We start from the raw sequence: 16,592 nt of genomic DNA, 5'->3' as shown, positions 1-16,592 counted from the left end.
CTGTATGTGTCCTCTATATATACAGTGGATATAAAAAGTCTACACGCCCCTGTATGTGTCCTCTATATATACAGTGGATATAAAAAGTCTACACGCCCCTGTATGTGTCCTCTATATATACAGTGGATATAAAAAGTCTACACGCCCCTGTATGTGTCCTCTATATATACAGTGGATATAAAAAGTCTACACGCCCCTGTATGTGTCCTCTATATATACAGTGGATATAAAAAGTCTACACGCCCCTGTATGTGTCCTCTATATATACAGTGAATATAAAAAGTCTACACGCCCCTGTATGTGTCCTCTATATATACAGTGGATATAAAAAGTCTACACGCCCCTGTATGTGTCCTCTATATATACAGTGGATATAAAAAGTCTACACGCCCCTGTATGTGTCCTCTATATATACAGTGGATATAAAAAGTCTACACGCCCCTGTATGTGTCCTCTATATATACAGTGGATATAAAAAGTCTACACGCCCCTGTATGTGTCCTCTATATATACAGTGGATATAAAAAGTCTACACGCCCCTGTATGTGTCCTCTATATATACAGTGGATATAAAAAGTCTACACGCCCCTGTATGTGTCCTCTATATATACAGTGGATATAAAAAGTCTACACGCCCCTGTATGTGTCCTCTATATATACAGTGGATATAAAAAGTCTACACGCCCCTGTATGTGTCCTCTATATATACAGTGGATATAAAAAGTCTACACACCCCTGTTAAGTCTCAAGTTTCAGTGCTGTAAAAAAAATGAGACAAAGATAAATCATTTCAGGACTTTTTCCACCTTTAATGCGACCTATAAACTGTACAACTCAATGGAAAACAAACTGAAATCTTTTAGGTGGAGGGAAGAAAAAATAAAAAATAAACTAATGTGGTTGCATAAGTGTGCACACCCTCTTATAACAGGGGATGTAGCTGTGTCCAGAATGAAGCAATCACATTCAGAATCCTGTTAGATCGGAGTCAGCATACACCGGCCATCATGTAAAGGGCCTCTGATTGACCCCAGATAAAGCTCCGCTGCTCTAGTTGGTCTTTCCTGAAATGTTCTTGGTCACATCCCACAGCAGAAGCCACGGTTCACAGAGAGCTTCCATCAGAGGGATCTCATTGTTAGATAGCAGTCGGCATACACCGGCCATCATGTAAAGGGCCTCTGATTGACCCCAGATAAAGCTCAGCTGCTCTAGTTGGTCTTTCCTGAAGTTTTCTTAGTCACATCCCACAGCAGAAGCCACGGTCCACAGAGAGTTTCCATCAGAGGGATCTCATTGTTAGATAGCAGTCGGCATACACCAGCCACCATGTAAAGGGCCTCTGATTAACCCCAGATAAAGCTCAGCTGCTCTAGTTGGTCTTCCCTGAAATGTTCTTGGTCACATCCCACAGCAGAAGCCACGGTCCACAGAGAGTTTCCATCAGAGGGATCTCATTGTTAGATAGCAGTCGGCATACACCGGCCATCATGTAAAGTGCCTCTGACTAACCCCAGATAAAGCTCAGCTGCTCTAGTTGGTCTTCCCTGAAATGTTCTTGGTCACATCCCACAGCAGAAGCCACGGTCCACAGAGAGTTTCCATCAGAGGGATCTCATTGTTAGATAGCAGTCGGCATACACCGGCCACCATGTAAAGGGCCTCTGATTAACCCCAGATAAAGCTCAGCCGCTCTAGTTGGTCTTTCCTGAAGTTTTCTTAGTCACATCCCACAGCAGAAGCCACGGTCCACAGAGAGTTTCCATCAGAGGGATCTCATTGTTAGAAGGTATCAGTCAGGAGAAGGGGACACAAGAATTTTTTATATCCACTGTAGTTGCTGATGATGACAGTGCAGCCGCTGGCGCTCCGCAGCAGTAGCAGGATGTAGTGTCACAGCAGATTCCCGGCTGCTCCTCCTCATACACAGACCGGCAGTGTGATGGGTGACACTACACCCTGATGCTGCTGTGCAGCCAGGGCCATATTCAGATTTGATGCTGCCCTGGGCACTTTAGTGCCGGCTTCCTCCCCCCAATGAAGTCCATAGCTGGTGGTAAAATGCTCCCGAGGCCTTCAACTATCCCTCAGGACTCCCTCATACACTTGGACAATTAAAGCACTGACCTGTTCTGCGTGCGCTCGGCAGCTGAAGGCGTCTGTGTGGGTCCCATGTTCTATGTGCCCGCATTGCTGAGAAACATGATGTTTTATTATATACAAACAGGGGCGTTACCATTACACCTAGAGGCTCCGCCCTCTCTGTAACTGCCACGCCCTCTGCATTTTAACATGGCCCGGTGGGATGACATTTTCACTGCCCTGTCAAAGAAGACAGAGCAGAGCCTCTAGGTGTAATGGTAACGCCCCCGTTGCTCCTAGAGGATCATTTTCATATATTCCAATATTATATTTTTCTCAATAATGCAGGCGTATATGAACATGGGCCCAACACAGACCGGCACTGCCGGGGGGCTTTAGTGCTGCCCTAGCCTTTTTACAGTGACATCACCGGGCTCACTGCCAGGCGGAAGCCTCCCCCAAATAGTATCCCCAGTGGTAATAAGGCTCCCTACAGTGCCCCCAGTACTAATCAGGCCCCCCTATAGGGCACCTCTATAAGGCACTCCTATGGAGCCCTCAGTAGTAGTAATGCCCTCCACCACTGCCCACAGTGCCCCCTGTAATTATAATACCTCCTGTCGTACCCCCCGGAGTTATAATCATCTCTGTAGTGCCCCATAAATAATAATGTCCGTCCTCTCCCTCCAGTCTTCTATACCATGCAGTCCCATGTAAATAACACCAGTCAGCTCCCACCAGTCTTCTATATGATAGTCCCATGTAAATAACTTCACTCCTCTCCCTTCAGTCTTCTATACCATGCAGTCCCATGTAAATAACATAAGTCCTCTCCCTACAGTCCCATGTAAATAACTTATCTTCCTTACAGTTCTCTATAACATACAGTCCCATGTAAATAACTTAAATCCCCTCCTTCACCCCCCTCCAACACATAGTCCCATATAAATAACATCACCCCTTACCCTCCAGTCTTCTAAAATATCCAGTCCCATGTAAATAACACCAGTCATCTCCCTCCAATCTTCTATAACATACAGTCCCATGTACAAAACATATCTCTCTTATAGTCTTCTATAACATACAGTCCTATGTAACTGACACCCCTCCCCTCCCTTCAGCCCCTCTAACATACAGTCCCAGTTAAATAACACATTTCCCTCCCACTAAGCAGGGAGGAGGTATAATGGGAAGAACCACATCGCCCAGCATTTCTCTGACACATTCATTTCATGGCATCACAGGTCTCTACTGCTGCACTGGTCACATGACGGTGACCTCATCACAGGTCCTACTTCCACTTCCACTGCTGAAAAGATCACATGACTATGATGTCATCGAAGGTCCTTCAGCTATGGAGTGTAGGTAGAACAGGCAGCAAATTCACAGTAAGTACTAATCAGCCCCCCCCCCCCCCCACAAAACTCTGCCCCTCCCATCCTCCACACCAAGGTGCCCAGGTTACTCTGTTGGCAGAGGTAGGGAATGAAAAATATGATAAGATAAGAAAATAAGTGCCTCTGCTGGCACTGGGATGGGCCCCTCCCTTGCTGGGCCCTGAACCAGCTGCACAGGCTGTGGTTCCCTCCTGGAAAGCGCCCAACCCTCAGGAGCACAGGAGGGAACCACAAGTCCCAGCACAGACCCGACAGCTTGTACACAGCAGATAGAATTGCACTGCTCCACTGCACCCGTGTCCTCAGTGACACCATTTACTTTTTGTTTCAGTTTGTCAGTAGCAGCAGATGAATGTGACACGACAATGGCAGATAACAGCAGGCTATGACAGTGGGCGACATCGTCAAGGGGACATAAAGGGGGATCTGTGGATGACACTGTTATGGGGGATCTGTGGATGACACTGTTATGGGGGATCTGTGGATGACACTGTTATGGGGGATCTGTGGATGACACTGTTATGGGGGATCTGTGGATGACACTGTTATGGGGGATCTATGGATGACACTGTTATGGGGGATCTGTGGATGACACTGTTATGGGGGATCTGTGGATGACACTGTTATGGGGTATCTGTGGATGACACTGTTATGGGGGATCTGTGGATGACACTGTTATGGGGGATCTATGGATGACACTGTTATGAGGGATCTGTGGATGACACTCTGTTATGGGGGATCTGTGGATGACGCTGTTATGGGGGATCTGTGGAGGACACTGTTATGGGGGATCTGTGGATGACACTGTTATGGGGGATCTGTGGATGACACTGTTATGGGGGATCTGTGGATGACACTGTTATGGGGGATCTATGGATGACACTGTTATGGGGGATCTGTGGATGACACTGTTATGGGGGATCTGTGGATGACACTGTTATGGGGTATCTGTGGATGACACTGTTATGGGGGATCTGTGGATGACACTGTTATGGGGGATCTATGGATGACACTGTTATGAGGGATCTGTGGATGACACTGTTATGGGGGATCTGTGGATGAACACTGTTATGGGGGATCTGTGGATGACACTGTTATGGGGGATCTGTGGATGACACTGTTATGGGGGATCTGTCTGACACTGTTATGGGGGATCTGTGGATGACACTGTTATGGGGGATCTGTGGATGACACTGTTATGGGGGATCTGTGGATGACACTGTTATGGGGGATCTGTGGATGACACTGTTATGGGGGATCTGTGGATGACACTGTTATGGGGGATCTGTGGATGACACTGTTATGGGGTATCTGTGGATGACACTGTTATGGGGGATCTGTGGATGACACTGTTATGGGGGATCTATGGATGACACTGTTATGAGGGATCTGTGGATGACACTGTTATGGGGGATCTGTGGATGACACTGTTATGGGGGATCTGTGGATGACACTGTTATGGGGGATCTGTGGATGACACTGTTATGGGGGATCTGTCTGACACTGTTATGGGGGATCTGTGGATGACACTGTTATGGGGGATCTGTGGATGACACTGTTATGGGGGATCTGTGGATGACACTGTTATGGGGGATCTGTGAATGACACTGTTACGGGGGATCTGTGGATGACACTGTTACGGGGGATCTGTGGATGACACTGTTATGGGGGATCTGTGGATGACACTTATGGGGGATCTGTGGATGACACTTATGGGGGATCTGTGGATGACACTTATGGAGGATCTGTGGATGACACTGTTATGGGGGTTCTGTGGATAGCACTGTTATGGGGGATCTGTCAATGACACTGTTACGGGGGATCTGTGGATGACACTGTTATGGGGATCTGTGAATGACACTGTTATGGGGATCTGTGGATGACACACTGTTATGGGGGATCTGTGGATGACACTGTTATGGGGGATCTGTGGATGACACTGTTATGGGGGATCTGTGGATGACACTGTTATGGGGGATCTGTGGATGACGCTGTTATGGGGGATCTGTGGATGATGCTGTTATGGGGGATCTGGGGATGATGCTGTTATGGGGGATCTGTGGATGATGCTGTTATGGGGGATCTGTGGATGACGCTGTTATGGGGGATCTGTGGATGACACTGTTATGGGGGATCTGTGAATGACACACTGTTATGGGGGATATGTGGATGACACTGTTATGGGGGATCTGTGGATGACACTGTTATGGGGATCTGTGGATGAAACTGTTATGGGGGATCTGTGGATGACACTGCTATGGGGGCACCTGTAGCTGGTAATGTTACAGGGGGCGTGACTGCTGTATTTTGGGGGTCACTAGCATGCTCACCCCACTTTACAGCGCCTGTCCACAGCCATCAATGTGTTTGCACTCCGCCAGCTTGACAAGTGCCCCTTTGGCATCCACAGGGTGGGCACTGGCCAGGGATGTGCGGCTGGTTCGGTGCACCTCTCTGGGGTCCTGCGGCTGCACCTGCCTCCCTGCAGCATTTTCCAGGCAGATGACCCCGGGCCGTGTCTTCCCTGCTTTATGTGGCAGCAGCCGGGGACGGAGTCATCTGTGCATTGTTATTGCTGGAGGAGAACAAAAGAGAAGCAGCGGAGGGGCCGACATGGCTCCAATCACAGGCGAGCTGCACACCGAATGGCAGGGCCGGCTGACGGCCAATCTCAGCTGGGGGCACAACAGCCAATCAGCGCCCTCCTTACAGCTTCCATTTTGCTGGCAGAAATTCAGTCCTCTAAGGAAAAATTGTGGTACCCTTTCACAAGCTGCATCACTGCTAACCACCGCTTCTGTATTTTTTTCCTGCCCTCCCTTTCAAGGCAAACTTTTGGCAAAAGCAATCCCATTATTTTGTGCTCCATTGAGTTCCTCCTCGCCAATGCCTTTCAATCACGGAAGCCATTAAACAGGCACCAGACAAGGAGCCGGGATACAACACCAATATGCAAAGTGTGCACTTCACCCACCTTGTCTCCTAGGGCAGCTGAGGCGCAGCAGAAGGAACCGACGACGGACCCTCTGGAACAAAAGCACAGAGAAGCGGAGGGGGAAAAAGAGACTGTAAAAAAAAAAAAAATACCCACGGCAGAAAGCAAGAGGAGGAAACGGATCAGAACTGAACCTGGCACCGAGAAATGCAACCCACAAGCAAGCTCATGAGCCTGTTCTTCCTCATCCTGATGGGCACCGAACTCACCCAAGTAGGTTACCTTCCAGCCTTCCCTATCACCCCCTCCCCCATTGAGTTGCAGGCAGCGCTCCGCTGTATCCGGACCTGAGCATGCTGGTCCAGTCTACTGGAATTTGTGCACGGTCCCTCATTGCTTGCTGCGGTCAGAGGGGCATGTTGGGCTAGTCGGAGGGTAGGAGACCGCACGTTGTGGTGATGCCGGATGGGTGTAGTGGTTGGCTCAGCCTGCGGATACAGCCAGCACTCTGCTGTGCCGGGGACATTGCCCTGCGCAGCGCTGGACACACACACAGCACCCGCGTCCTGATGAACAAAGGCATGGCATCCCTCCCAGGCTCGTCGCCCTCAGAAGCCGTCACTCAGCTCTGACCGCTGACTTTTCTGTGCACGGCTCTTCTCTGTGATTGACGGTGACATTTAAATGTCCTTTCTGGGTCTCTGGCGGGAGATATCCGGGGGGTAATTAGTTTGCAGGCTGGCGCAGAAGTTCACCTTCGTGGAGCGGCTCAGAGACTTCACGGATTTGTTTGATTAGCAGAACAGAAGTCAAGTGAGAGGAGATTTACACTTTCCTAATGAGATTAGGGCTATAAAGTGCTCGGGGAACGGGTGCTGAACCCAATTACATCAGGCGTCTCCAAGTTCCTGGGCGCTGTGCGCGGGGCTCATCCACGGTTCCCCGGCGCTGTGCGCGGGGCTCATCCACGGTTCCCGGGCGCTGAGCGTGGGGCACATCCACGGTTCCCAAGCGCTGTTCATGGGGCTCATCCACGGTTCCCGGGCGCTGTGCGCGGGGCTCATCCACGGTTCCCGGGCGCTGAGCGTGGGGCACATCCACGGTTCCCAAGCGCTGTTCATGGGGCTCATCCACGGTTCCCGGGCGCTGTGCGCGGGGCTCATCCACGGTTCCCGGGCGCTGTTCATGGGGCACATCCACGGTTCCCGGGCGCTGTGCGGGGGGCACATCCACAAATCCCTGGCGCTGTGCGCGGGACTCATTCACGGTTCCCGGGCGCTGTGCGCGGGGCTCATTCATGGTTCCCGGGCGCTGTGCGCGGGGCTCATCCACGGTTCCCCGGCGCTGTGCGCGGGGCTCATCCACGGTTCCCGGGCGCCGTGCGCGGGGCTCATCCACGGTTCCCTGGCGCTGTGCGCGGGGCTCATCCACGGTTCCCGGGAGCCGTGCGCGGGGCTCATCCACGGTTCCCTGGCGCTGTGTGCGGGGCTCATCCACGGTTCCCGGGAGCCGTGCGCGGGGCTCATTCACGGTTCCCAGGCGTTGTGCGCGGGGCTCATTCACGGTTCCCAGGCGCTGTGCGCGGGGCTTATTCACGGTTCCCGGGCGCTGTGCGCGGGGCTTATTCACGGTTCCCGGGCGCTGTGTGCGGGGCTCATCCACGGAGCTGCTTGTATAATGCACGGCTGGCACTGAGGTGCAGCCTGCCATCAGCTAGAGAAGACCAGGGAGGTGGCGGTATTACCTGTATATCCCCGGCTGTGCTCCACATATACCGTACAGTACTGCCAGAGAACAGCTGCTTAGCGAGTCAGACGAGGGGCGGCACACACAGCTCGGCCGGGCGCAGGACACACGATCGCAGCCAGCACCATGTATAACCAATGACCTGCTGGGCACAGGAGAGATGGTAACGGAGTGGGCTCTGCTGTATTTCACGGGGCCCCTGTGGTGAGGAACAGTGCGAGGAGCGGCTCGAAAAGTCAGTGGGACAGAACCGTAAAGCATCTCACTAGACGGCAGAGGTCACACGTCCTACACTACACCGCTCACCGGATAACACCGAGTCCGCCAACCACAGGCCGTGCACAGATGTAGCAGAGCTGAGCTAGTCATATAATTCTGGGGACACGAGGGTCGTGCACCGAATGTAATATACAGAGTAAAGGAAAATCTGAAGGTTTACCTGCAGTCCTATGTAAAAGCATAACTAACAGATGGTGATAATAACATATTATACAGTAGGTGTCACCTGCAGTCCTATGTAAAAGCACAACTAACAGATGGTGATAATTATATATTATACAGTAGGTGTCACCTGCAGTCCTATGTAAAAGCACAACTAACAGATGGTGATAATTGCATATTATACAGTAGGTGTCACCAGCAGTCCTATGTAACAGCACAACTAACACATGCCGAAAATTATTACATATTATACAGTAGGTGTCACCTGCAGTTCTATGTAACAGCACAACTAACACGGTGATAACAATTACATATAAAGTAGGTGATTCATGCAGTCCTATGCAAAAGTACAACTAACACATGCCGAAAATTATTACATATTGTAAAGTAGTTGTCACCTGCAGTCCTATGTCAGAGAATAACACATGGTAATAACTATTACATATTATAGAGTAGGTTTCTCCTGCAGTCCTACGTAACAGCGCAACACAGTGATAACTCTCTGAGTACAGATAATGTAGTAGATGTAACCTGCAGTCCTATGTAACACCACAGATAACACAGTGATAACTGAGAATAGATAATGAAGTAGATGTCACCTGCAGTCCTATGTAACACCACAGATAACACAGTGATAACTGAGAATAGATAATGTAGTAGATGTCACCTGCAGTCCTATGTAACACCACAAATAACACAGTGATAACTCTCTGACTACAGATAATGTAGTAGATATCACTTGCAGTCCTATGTAACACCACAGATAACACAGTGATAACTCTCTGACTACAGATAATGTAGTAGATGTCACCTGCAGTCCTATGTAACAGCACAGATAGCACAGTGATAACTCTCTGACTACAGATAATGTAGTAGATGTCACCAGCAGTCCTATGTAACACCATAGATGACGCAGTGATAACTCTGAGTACAGATAATGTAGTAGATGTCACCTGCAGTCCTATGTAACACCACAGATAACACAGTGATAACTCTCTGAGTACAGATAATGTAGTAATGTCATCTGCAGTCCTATGTAACACCACAGATAACACAGTGATAACCCTCTGAGTACAGATAATATAGTAGACGTCACCTGCAGTCCTATGTAACACCACAGATAACACAGTGATAACCCTCTGAGTACAGATAATGTAGTAGATGTCACCTGCAGTCCTATGTAACACCACAGATAACGCAGTGATAACTCTCTGAGTACAGATAATGTAGTAGATGTCACCTGCAGTCCTATGTAACACCACAGATAACACAGTGATAACTCAGAGTACAGATAATGTAGTAGATGTCACCTGCAGTCCTATGTAACACTACAGATAACTCTCTGAGTACAGATAATGTAGTAGATGTCATCTGCAGTCCTATGTCACACCACAGATAACACAGTGATAACCCTCTGAGTACAGATAATATAGTAGACGTCACCTGCAGTCCTATGTAACACCACAGATAACGCAGTGATAACTCTGAGTACAGATAATGTAGTAGATGTCACCTGCAGTCCTATGTAACACCACAGATAACGCAGTGATAACTCTCTGAGTACACATACCCTCTGCATAGCCATCATCTACCGCTCACCAAGCCCGTCTACCGCCATTTTCCACCATTCAGTACCTGGCCCCTGCACTTCCCCTCCGCTGACCTCCCCTCCACCATCTTGGGGGATTACACCATCTCTATTGACACAACATAATTGCCTTCAAACTCGTCTCTTAAGGTGGATTTAGACGAGCAGATAATCGTTACCATTTGAACTCAAGCGATGGAAGATGGACGAGAATCGCGGCGATCTGACCAAAACGCTTGTTCAATGTCTGTGAAATCGTTGGTGTGAACGAGTACAATCGTAAATGTGCATCGCGTACGTTCTTGACGGTGGAGAGCCCAGCGCAGGCCGGCGTATCAACAATTATACGATTGAAAACAAAATTATTTGTACACGATAATCCTTTCATTTAAATGCTAGCCGTCTGCTAGAACGTCCGGTCGGTAGTCGCTCCTGTCAGTGATCGATTATCTCCTCGTCTAAAAAATCCACCTTTACTGCCTCTTTTGGCCTCACACAATGGTCCTCTACAGCCACCCACAGAGGCGGACACACCCTAGCCCTCGTCTTCACCCACCTCAGCGCCCTATTAGGCGGACACACCCTAGCCCTCGTCTTCACCCACCTCAGCGCCCTATTAGGCGGACACACCCTAGCCCTCGTCTTCACCCACCTCAGCGTCCTATTAGGTGGACACACCCTAGACCTCGTCTTCACCCACCTCAGCGCCCTATTAGTCGGACACACCCTAGCCCTTGTCTTCACCCACCTCAGCGCCCTATTAGGCGGACACACCCTAGCCCTCGTCTTCACCCACCTCAGCGCCCTATTAGGCGGACACACCCTAGCCCTCGTCTTCACCCACCTCAGCGCCCTATTCGGTGGACACACCCTAGCCCTCGTCTTCACCCACCTCAGCGCCCTATTCGGTGGACACACCCTAGCCCTCGTCTTCACCCACCTCAGCGCCCTATTAGGCGGACACACCCTAGCCCTCGTCTTCACCCACCTCAGCGTCCTAATATGCGGACACACCCTAGCCCTCGTCTTCACCCACCTCAGCATCCTATTAGGCGGACACACCCTAGCCCTCGTCTTCACCCACCTCAGCGCCCTATTAGGCGGACACACCCTAGCCCTCGTCTTCACCCACCTCAGCGCCCTATTAGTCGGACACACCCTAGCCCTCGTCTTCACCCACCTCAGCGCCCTATTAGGCGGACACACCCTAGCCCTCGTCTTCACCCACCTCAGCGTACTAATATGCGGACACACCATAGCCCTCGTCTTCACCCACCTCAGCGTCCTATTAGGTGGACACACCCTAGCCCTCGTCTTCACCCACCTCAGCGCCCTATTAGTCGGACACACCCTAGCCCTCGTCTTCACCCACCTCAGCGCCCTATTAGGCGGACACACCCTAGCCCTCGTCTTCACCCACCTCAGCGTACTAATATGCAGACACACCATAGCCCTCGTCTTCACCCACCTCAGCGTCCTATTAGGTGGACACACCCTAGCCCTCGTCTTCACCCACCTCAGCGCCCTATTAGGCGGACACACCCTAGCCCTCGTCTTCACCCACCTCAGCGCCCTATTAGGCGGACACACCCTAGCCCTCGTCTTCACCCACTTCAGCGCCCTATTAGGCGGACACACCCTAGCCCTCGTCTTCACCCACCTCAGCGTCCTATTAGGTGGACACACCCTAGCCCTCGTCTTCACCCACCTCAGCGTCCTATTAGGCGGACACACCCTAGCCCTCGTCTTCACCCACCTCAGCGCCCTATTAGGCGGACACACCCTAGCCCTCGTCTTCACCCACCTCAGCGTCCTATTAGGTGGACACACCCTAGCCCTCGTCTTCACCCACCTCAGCGTCCTATTAGGCGAAATATCGATACCCGATTGATACTTTTGTCCCGTTATCGGTTCGGTACCGGGATTTGCCTTTTATCGATACTAGGCTGTACTACTGCACAGCCCAGTATCAGAGAACATGGAGCGCGCTGCTGTCAGCGCGCGCCATGTTCCCTCAGCAGCACAGGGGAGAAGGAGTCACTCTCTCCCTCCCCCCCTGTTCCGCCGCTGCCAATGATGAGAGAGGGGAGGGCGCACTGGGCCACCAATGAAAATTAACGTCTAATACAGATACAGGAGGCGAGGGGCGGCGGCAGAATTACATAGCCTGCACCTGACCTCTATGACAGGGAGCTGGGTGCCGCACCTGAGGGGTTAACTGCCACGGATCGCAGCGCCCTGTCATAGAGGTCGGGTGCAGGCTATGTGATTCTGCCGCCGCACCCGCCTCCTGTATCTGTGTTAGACGTTAATTAATATTGGTGTCGCAGTGCGCCCCCCCTCCTCCCCAGTATTAAAAACATTGGTGGCGCAGTGTGCCCTCAACTCCCCCCCTAGTATTAGAGTAATTGGTGGCCCCCCCCAGTATTAAAATCATTGGTGGCAGTGGGCACACGGTCCCCTCTCCTCATTGGTGGCAGTGGCAGCTTCTGATCGGAGCCCCAGCAGTGTAATCCTGCGGCTCCGATCGGTTACCATGGCAGCCAGGACGCTACTGAAGCTGCCCATGGTCAGCTCCCTGCTGCTGTGTGCACAGAGCCCAGGGCAGCAGGGACAGTGCGAGGTCCTAGTCACCACAATAGAGATCTATCAGAGGGAATAGGACAAGGGATGAAAAGATCCAGGTTTTAGCCCCTAAGGGGGGAAATAGTTATTAAATAAAAAGTAAAAAACAAAACAAAAAAAACCCACCAAAATATTAAGTATAAATCACCCCTTTTCCCAATTTTACATATAAAATATATAAACAATAAATAAATAAACATATCACATACCGCTACGTCTGAAAAGTCCAAACTATAAAAATATTAAGAAAATCTCCTATGCGGTGAACGCTGGAACAGAAAAAATAAAAACTGTGTGATTCCCTATTTTTTTTGTCACCTTGTCCCCCCAAAAAATAGGATAGGACTGTTCTATTAAGGGCCGGACGTTCCATAAAATGCGGAATGCACGCGGCTTTTTTGCGCATTTTTTTGTTTTTTGCGTGATATCAAGTATCGCAATACTTTTTAATGGTATCGAAACCGAATCAAAATTTTGGTATCGCAATAACCCTACTACGGACATACCCGGTCAGTCTACTTCTCCCTCTGGCAGCTGTAAAACATAATCTCAGTCTTCTTCTCCCTCTGGCAGCTGTAAAACATAATCTCAGTCTACTTCTCCCTCTGGCAGCTGTAAAACATAATCTCAGTCTACTTCTGACCATATATCATGCTGGCACCCATAAATATAGTCCCCAGTAAATCCCCAACATACAGATAAATGCAGCCGCACATGCCGGTCCTCAGACGGAATCGTCTCAGCTTTGCTGTTATTGGGGCGCTCAGCAGCATAAAAACAATCTGTATACGATCAGAATGAGGATCCTGCAGTGGGGAGAATGACTGAGCATGTGTGTCCACCAGTCTTCACTCAGTAGTGGACGTGCACATTGATATACACTGTGTACACCATGGTGCGATGTAACCAAGTGACACCAGGCGGTGCCAAGATATATAAGTAAATGAACATCAGGAATATCCTACTAGGTAAGTAACGGAATACGAGGTGGCGACATACTGTGTAAGAAAGCGAATAAGCGCTTTTCTAATGTGAAGTGGATGCACAGCTGCAGGGTGACTACATAGACTCCTGAGCAGTGATGTCAGCGGTGAGGAGGGACGAGCGTCTCCTGATTCTGACAATCCCATTAGCACCTTGTCCAGGCTCCAGAGGACGTGTCCTCTCCAGCACTGGCACAGACTTGTCCCCTTTCCTTGCATTTTCCAGCTGCAGTCCACAGATCTGCCTTTCAGTTCATTCAGCTTGACCAGTCAGACTTCATTGGTAAAGATCCAGTAGGCCACAGAAAAGCTGGGTGCCTTCATCTGGCATAAACTGGGTCTCAGCTGCGAACACTGCTAGAACATTACCAGCCAGGAGAAGACCTCTGTGTGAGGTACGGCACAATAGAGCCGCCCCGTCCCCTATTCACACAGGGGTCTTATCTAGGAGAAAAAGAAACCTTAGCCCCATAGCAAAACTTTAAATAAGACTAGTCTTGTATGGACACCTTCAGAAAGTACAGAATACGGAAAGTGTCATGATTATATGGGTTCCCTAAAGCATAAAAGGTACACAAGGTGATGTCACAGTGCAGAGATAATACACACAGTGATGTCACAGTACAGAGATAATAAACACAGTGATGTCACAGTACAGAGATAATACACACAGTGATGTCACAGTACAGAGATAATAAACACAGTGATGTCACAGTACAGGGATAATACACACAGTGATGTCACAGTACAGGGATAATACACACAGTGATGTCACAGTACAGGGATAATACACACAGTGATGTCACAGTGCAGAGATAATGCACACAGTGATGTCACAGTACAGAGATAATACACACAGTGATGTCACAGTACAGAGATAATAATCACAGTGATGTCACAGTACAGAGATAATAATCACAGTGATGTCACAGTACAGAGATAATAAACACAGTGATGTCACAGTACAGAGATAATAATCACAGTGATGTCACAGTACAGAGATAATACACACGGTGATGTCACAGTGCAGGGATAATGCACACGGTGATGTCACAGTGCAGAGATAATACACACGGTGATGTCACAGTACAGGATAATACACACGGTGATGTCACAGTACAGGGATAATGCACACGGTGATGTCACAGTGCAGAGATAATAAACACAGTGATGTCACAGTACAGAGATAATACACACGGTGATGTCACAGTGCAGGGATAATGCACACGGTGATGTCACAGTGCAGAGATAATACACACGGTGATGTCACAGTACAGGATAATACACACAGTGATGTCACAGTGCAGAGATAATGCACACGGTGATGTCACAGTGCAGAGATAATAAACACAGTGATGTCACTGTACAGGATAATACACACTGTGATGTCACTGTACAGGATAATGCACACTGTGATGTCACAGTGCAGAGATAATGCACACGGTGATGTCACAGTGCAGGGATAATGCACACAGTGATGTCACAGTACAGGATAATGCACACTGTGATGTCACAGTGCAGAGATAATGCACACGGTGATGTCACAGTGCAGGGATAATGCACACAGTGATGTCACAGTGCAGAGATAATGCACACGGTGATGTCACAGTGCAGGGATAATGCACACAGTGATGTCACAGTGCAGAGATAATGCACACGGTGATGTCACAGTACAAGGAAACAGCACATTGTGATGTTGAAGTATAGTTCTAACACAGTTGGCACAATACTGTGACACCTGAATTTCACCTGCGCCAGTGTTGCTTCCTGATTGCACAATCTGCCCTAAGTGAAGGCCCCCAACAGGACGGCGGTCCCTTCCTAACTAGGTGCAGGGAGGAAAGAGAGAGAAAAGTAATAAACATAGTGACAGATGAACCAGACCTGACAAGGTAGATCCCACAAACAGAATCAGAACCGAACCACATATTACAGAGTTGTCCAAGCCAAGGTCAAAACGAGGAGAGTCAGATCTAAAACCAAATCAGAAACGTACCATGATAGCGGGTCAAACCAAGAAGTCTCGTCAGATCCAGATCATCAGGCACAGGGGTAGCTGTCAAAAGCACACCGAAGTCCAAATAACAGCGGTATCGGAGAAACAGGACCCATGTGCTCAGGATCGGTGAGGTCCCGGCAATCCGTTATCTCCTATCCCAAGGACAGGGACAACGTCTAAACTTGGCACAATTGGTCATCACTCCTCAGCTACATGGCTGTGAGATGGCGGTTTTTGTAATGTCAATGGGACTGTTTTTAATGTCCGTTTAGATAGGAATGAACTCGTCTGACCAAAAAAATAAAAAAGTGCACGAGAAAAGATGGCTTTTGGGGGATAATAACAAAACAGTCACCTTATCCATGTGAGGGGGGGGGGGGGTCCCATCTCCAATGAAGAACGATCTAAACATGTAATCTGAGGACTGGATAAACCTCTAGGAATACAGGATCTCCAGGTGTCACTAATTACAGCCCAATACACCTGCTCCAGAGCTGAAAGCACAAAGAGGGGAAGGAATAAAGCATTGCGTCCTCTGCCCTGTGTGAATTGTATACTGTCAGTTCTGTAGATATAATTACACAGCTACTGCACAGTACCACTTATGTCCCGTACCCCAGGAGGCACTATTCTGTGTGTGTATATATTGTAAGGGATCGCTCTCTCTAACACGGCGGCGATGACAGATTCCTTCGTAGACAACAGGATTAAAGTCCAAACGATGCTTTATTTTATGGCACTTCAGCAATTACAGGTGAACCCAGTTATAACTCACTGGGTAAGATGAGGTTCCAGC

The 16,592-nt window shown here is 49.4% G+C and overlaps 1 protein-coding gene across 1 annotated transcript in view; it reads left to right on the top strand.

Annotated features, from left to right (window-relative positions):
* Window positions 1-6,208: 6,208 nt before the first annotated feature.
* OLFM1 (olfactomedin 1) overlaps window positions 6,209-16,592 on the top strand; it is a 69,791-nt gene continuing 59,407 nt past the window's right edge. Inside the window, exon 1 of the mRNA XM_040406471.1 lies at window positions 6,209-6,687. Coding sequence (XP_040262405.1) covers window positions 6,622-6,687 — 66 coding nt within the window. The 5' untranslated portion in view covers window positions 6,209-6,621. The remainder of the gene's footprint in view (window positions 6,688-16,592) is intronic.

Source organism: Bufo bufo, chromosome 8, assembly GCF_905171765.1.
Source record: "Bufo bufo chromosome 8, aBufBuf1.1, whole genome shotgun sequence".
Taxonomy (NCBI): domain Eukaryota; kingdom Metazoa; phylum Chordata; class Amphibia; order Anura; family Bufonidae; genus Bufo; species Bufo bufo.
The sequence above is the reverse complement of the archived record's forward strand: the minus strand, read 5'-3'. Positions and strand labels throughout refer to the sequence as shown.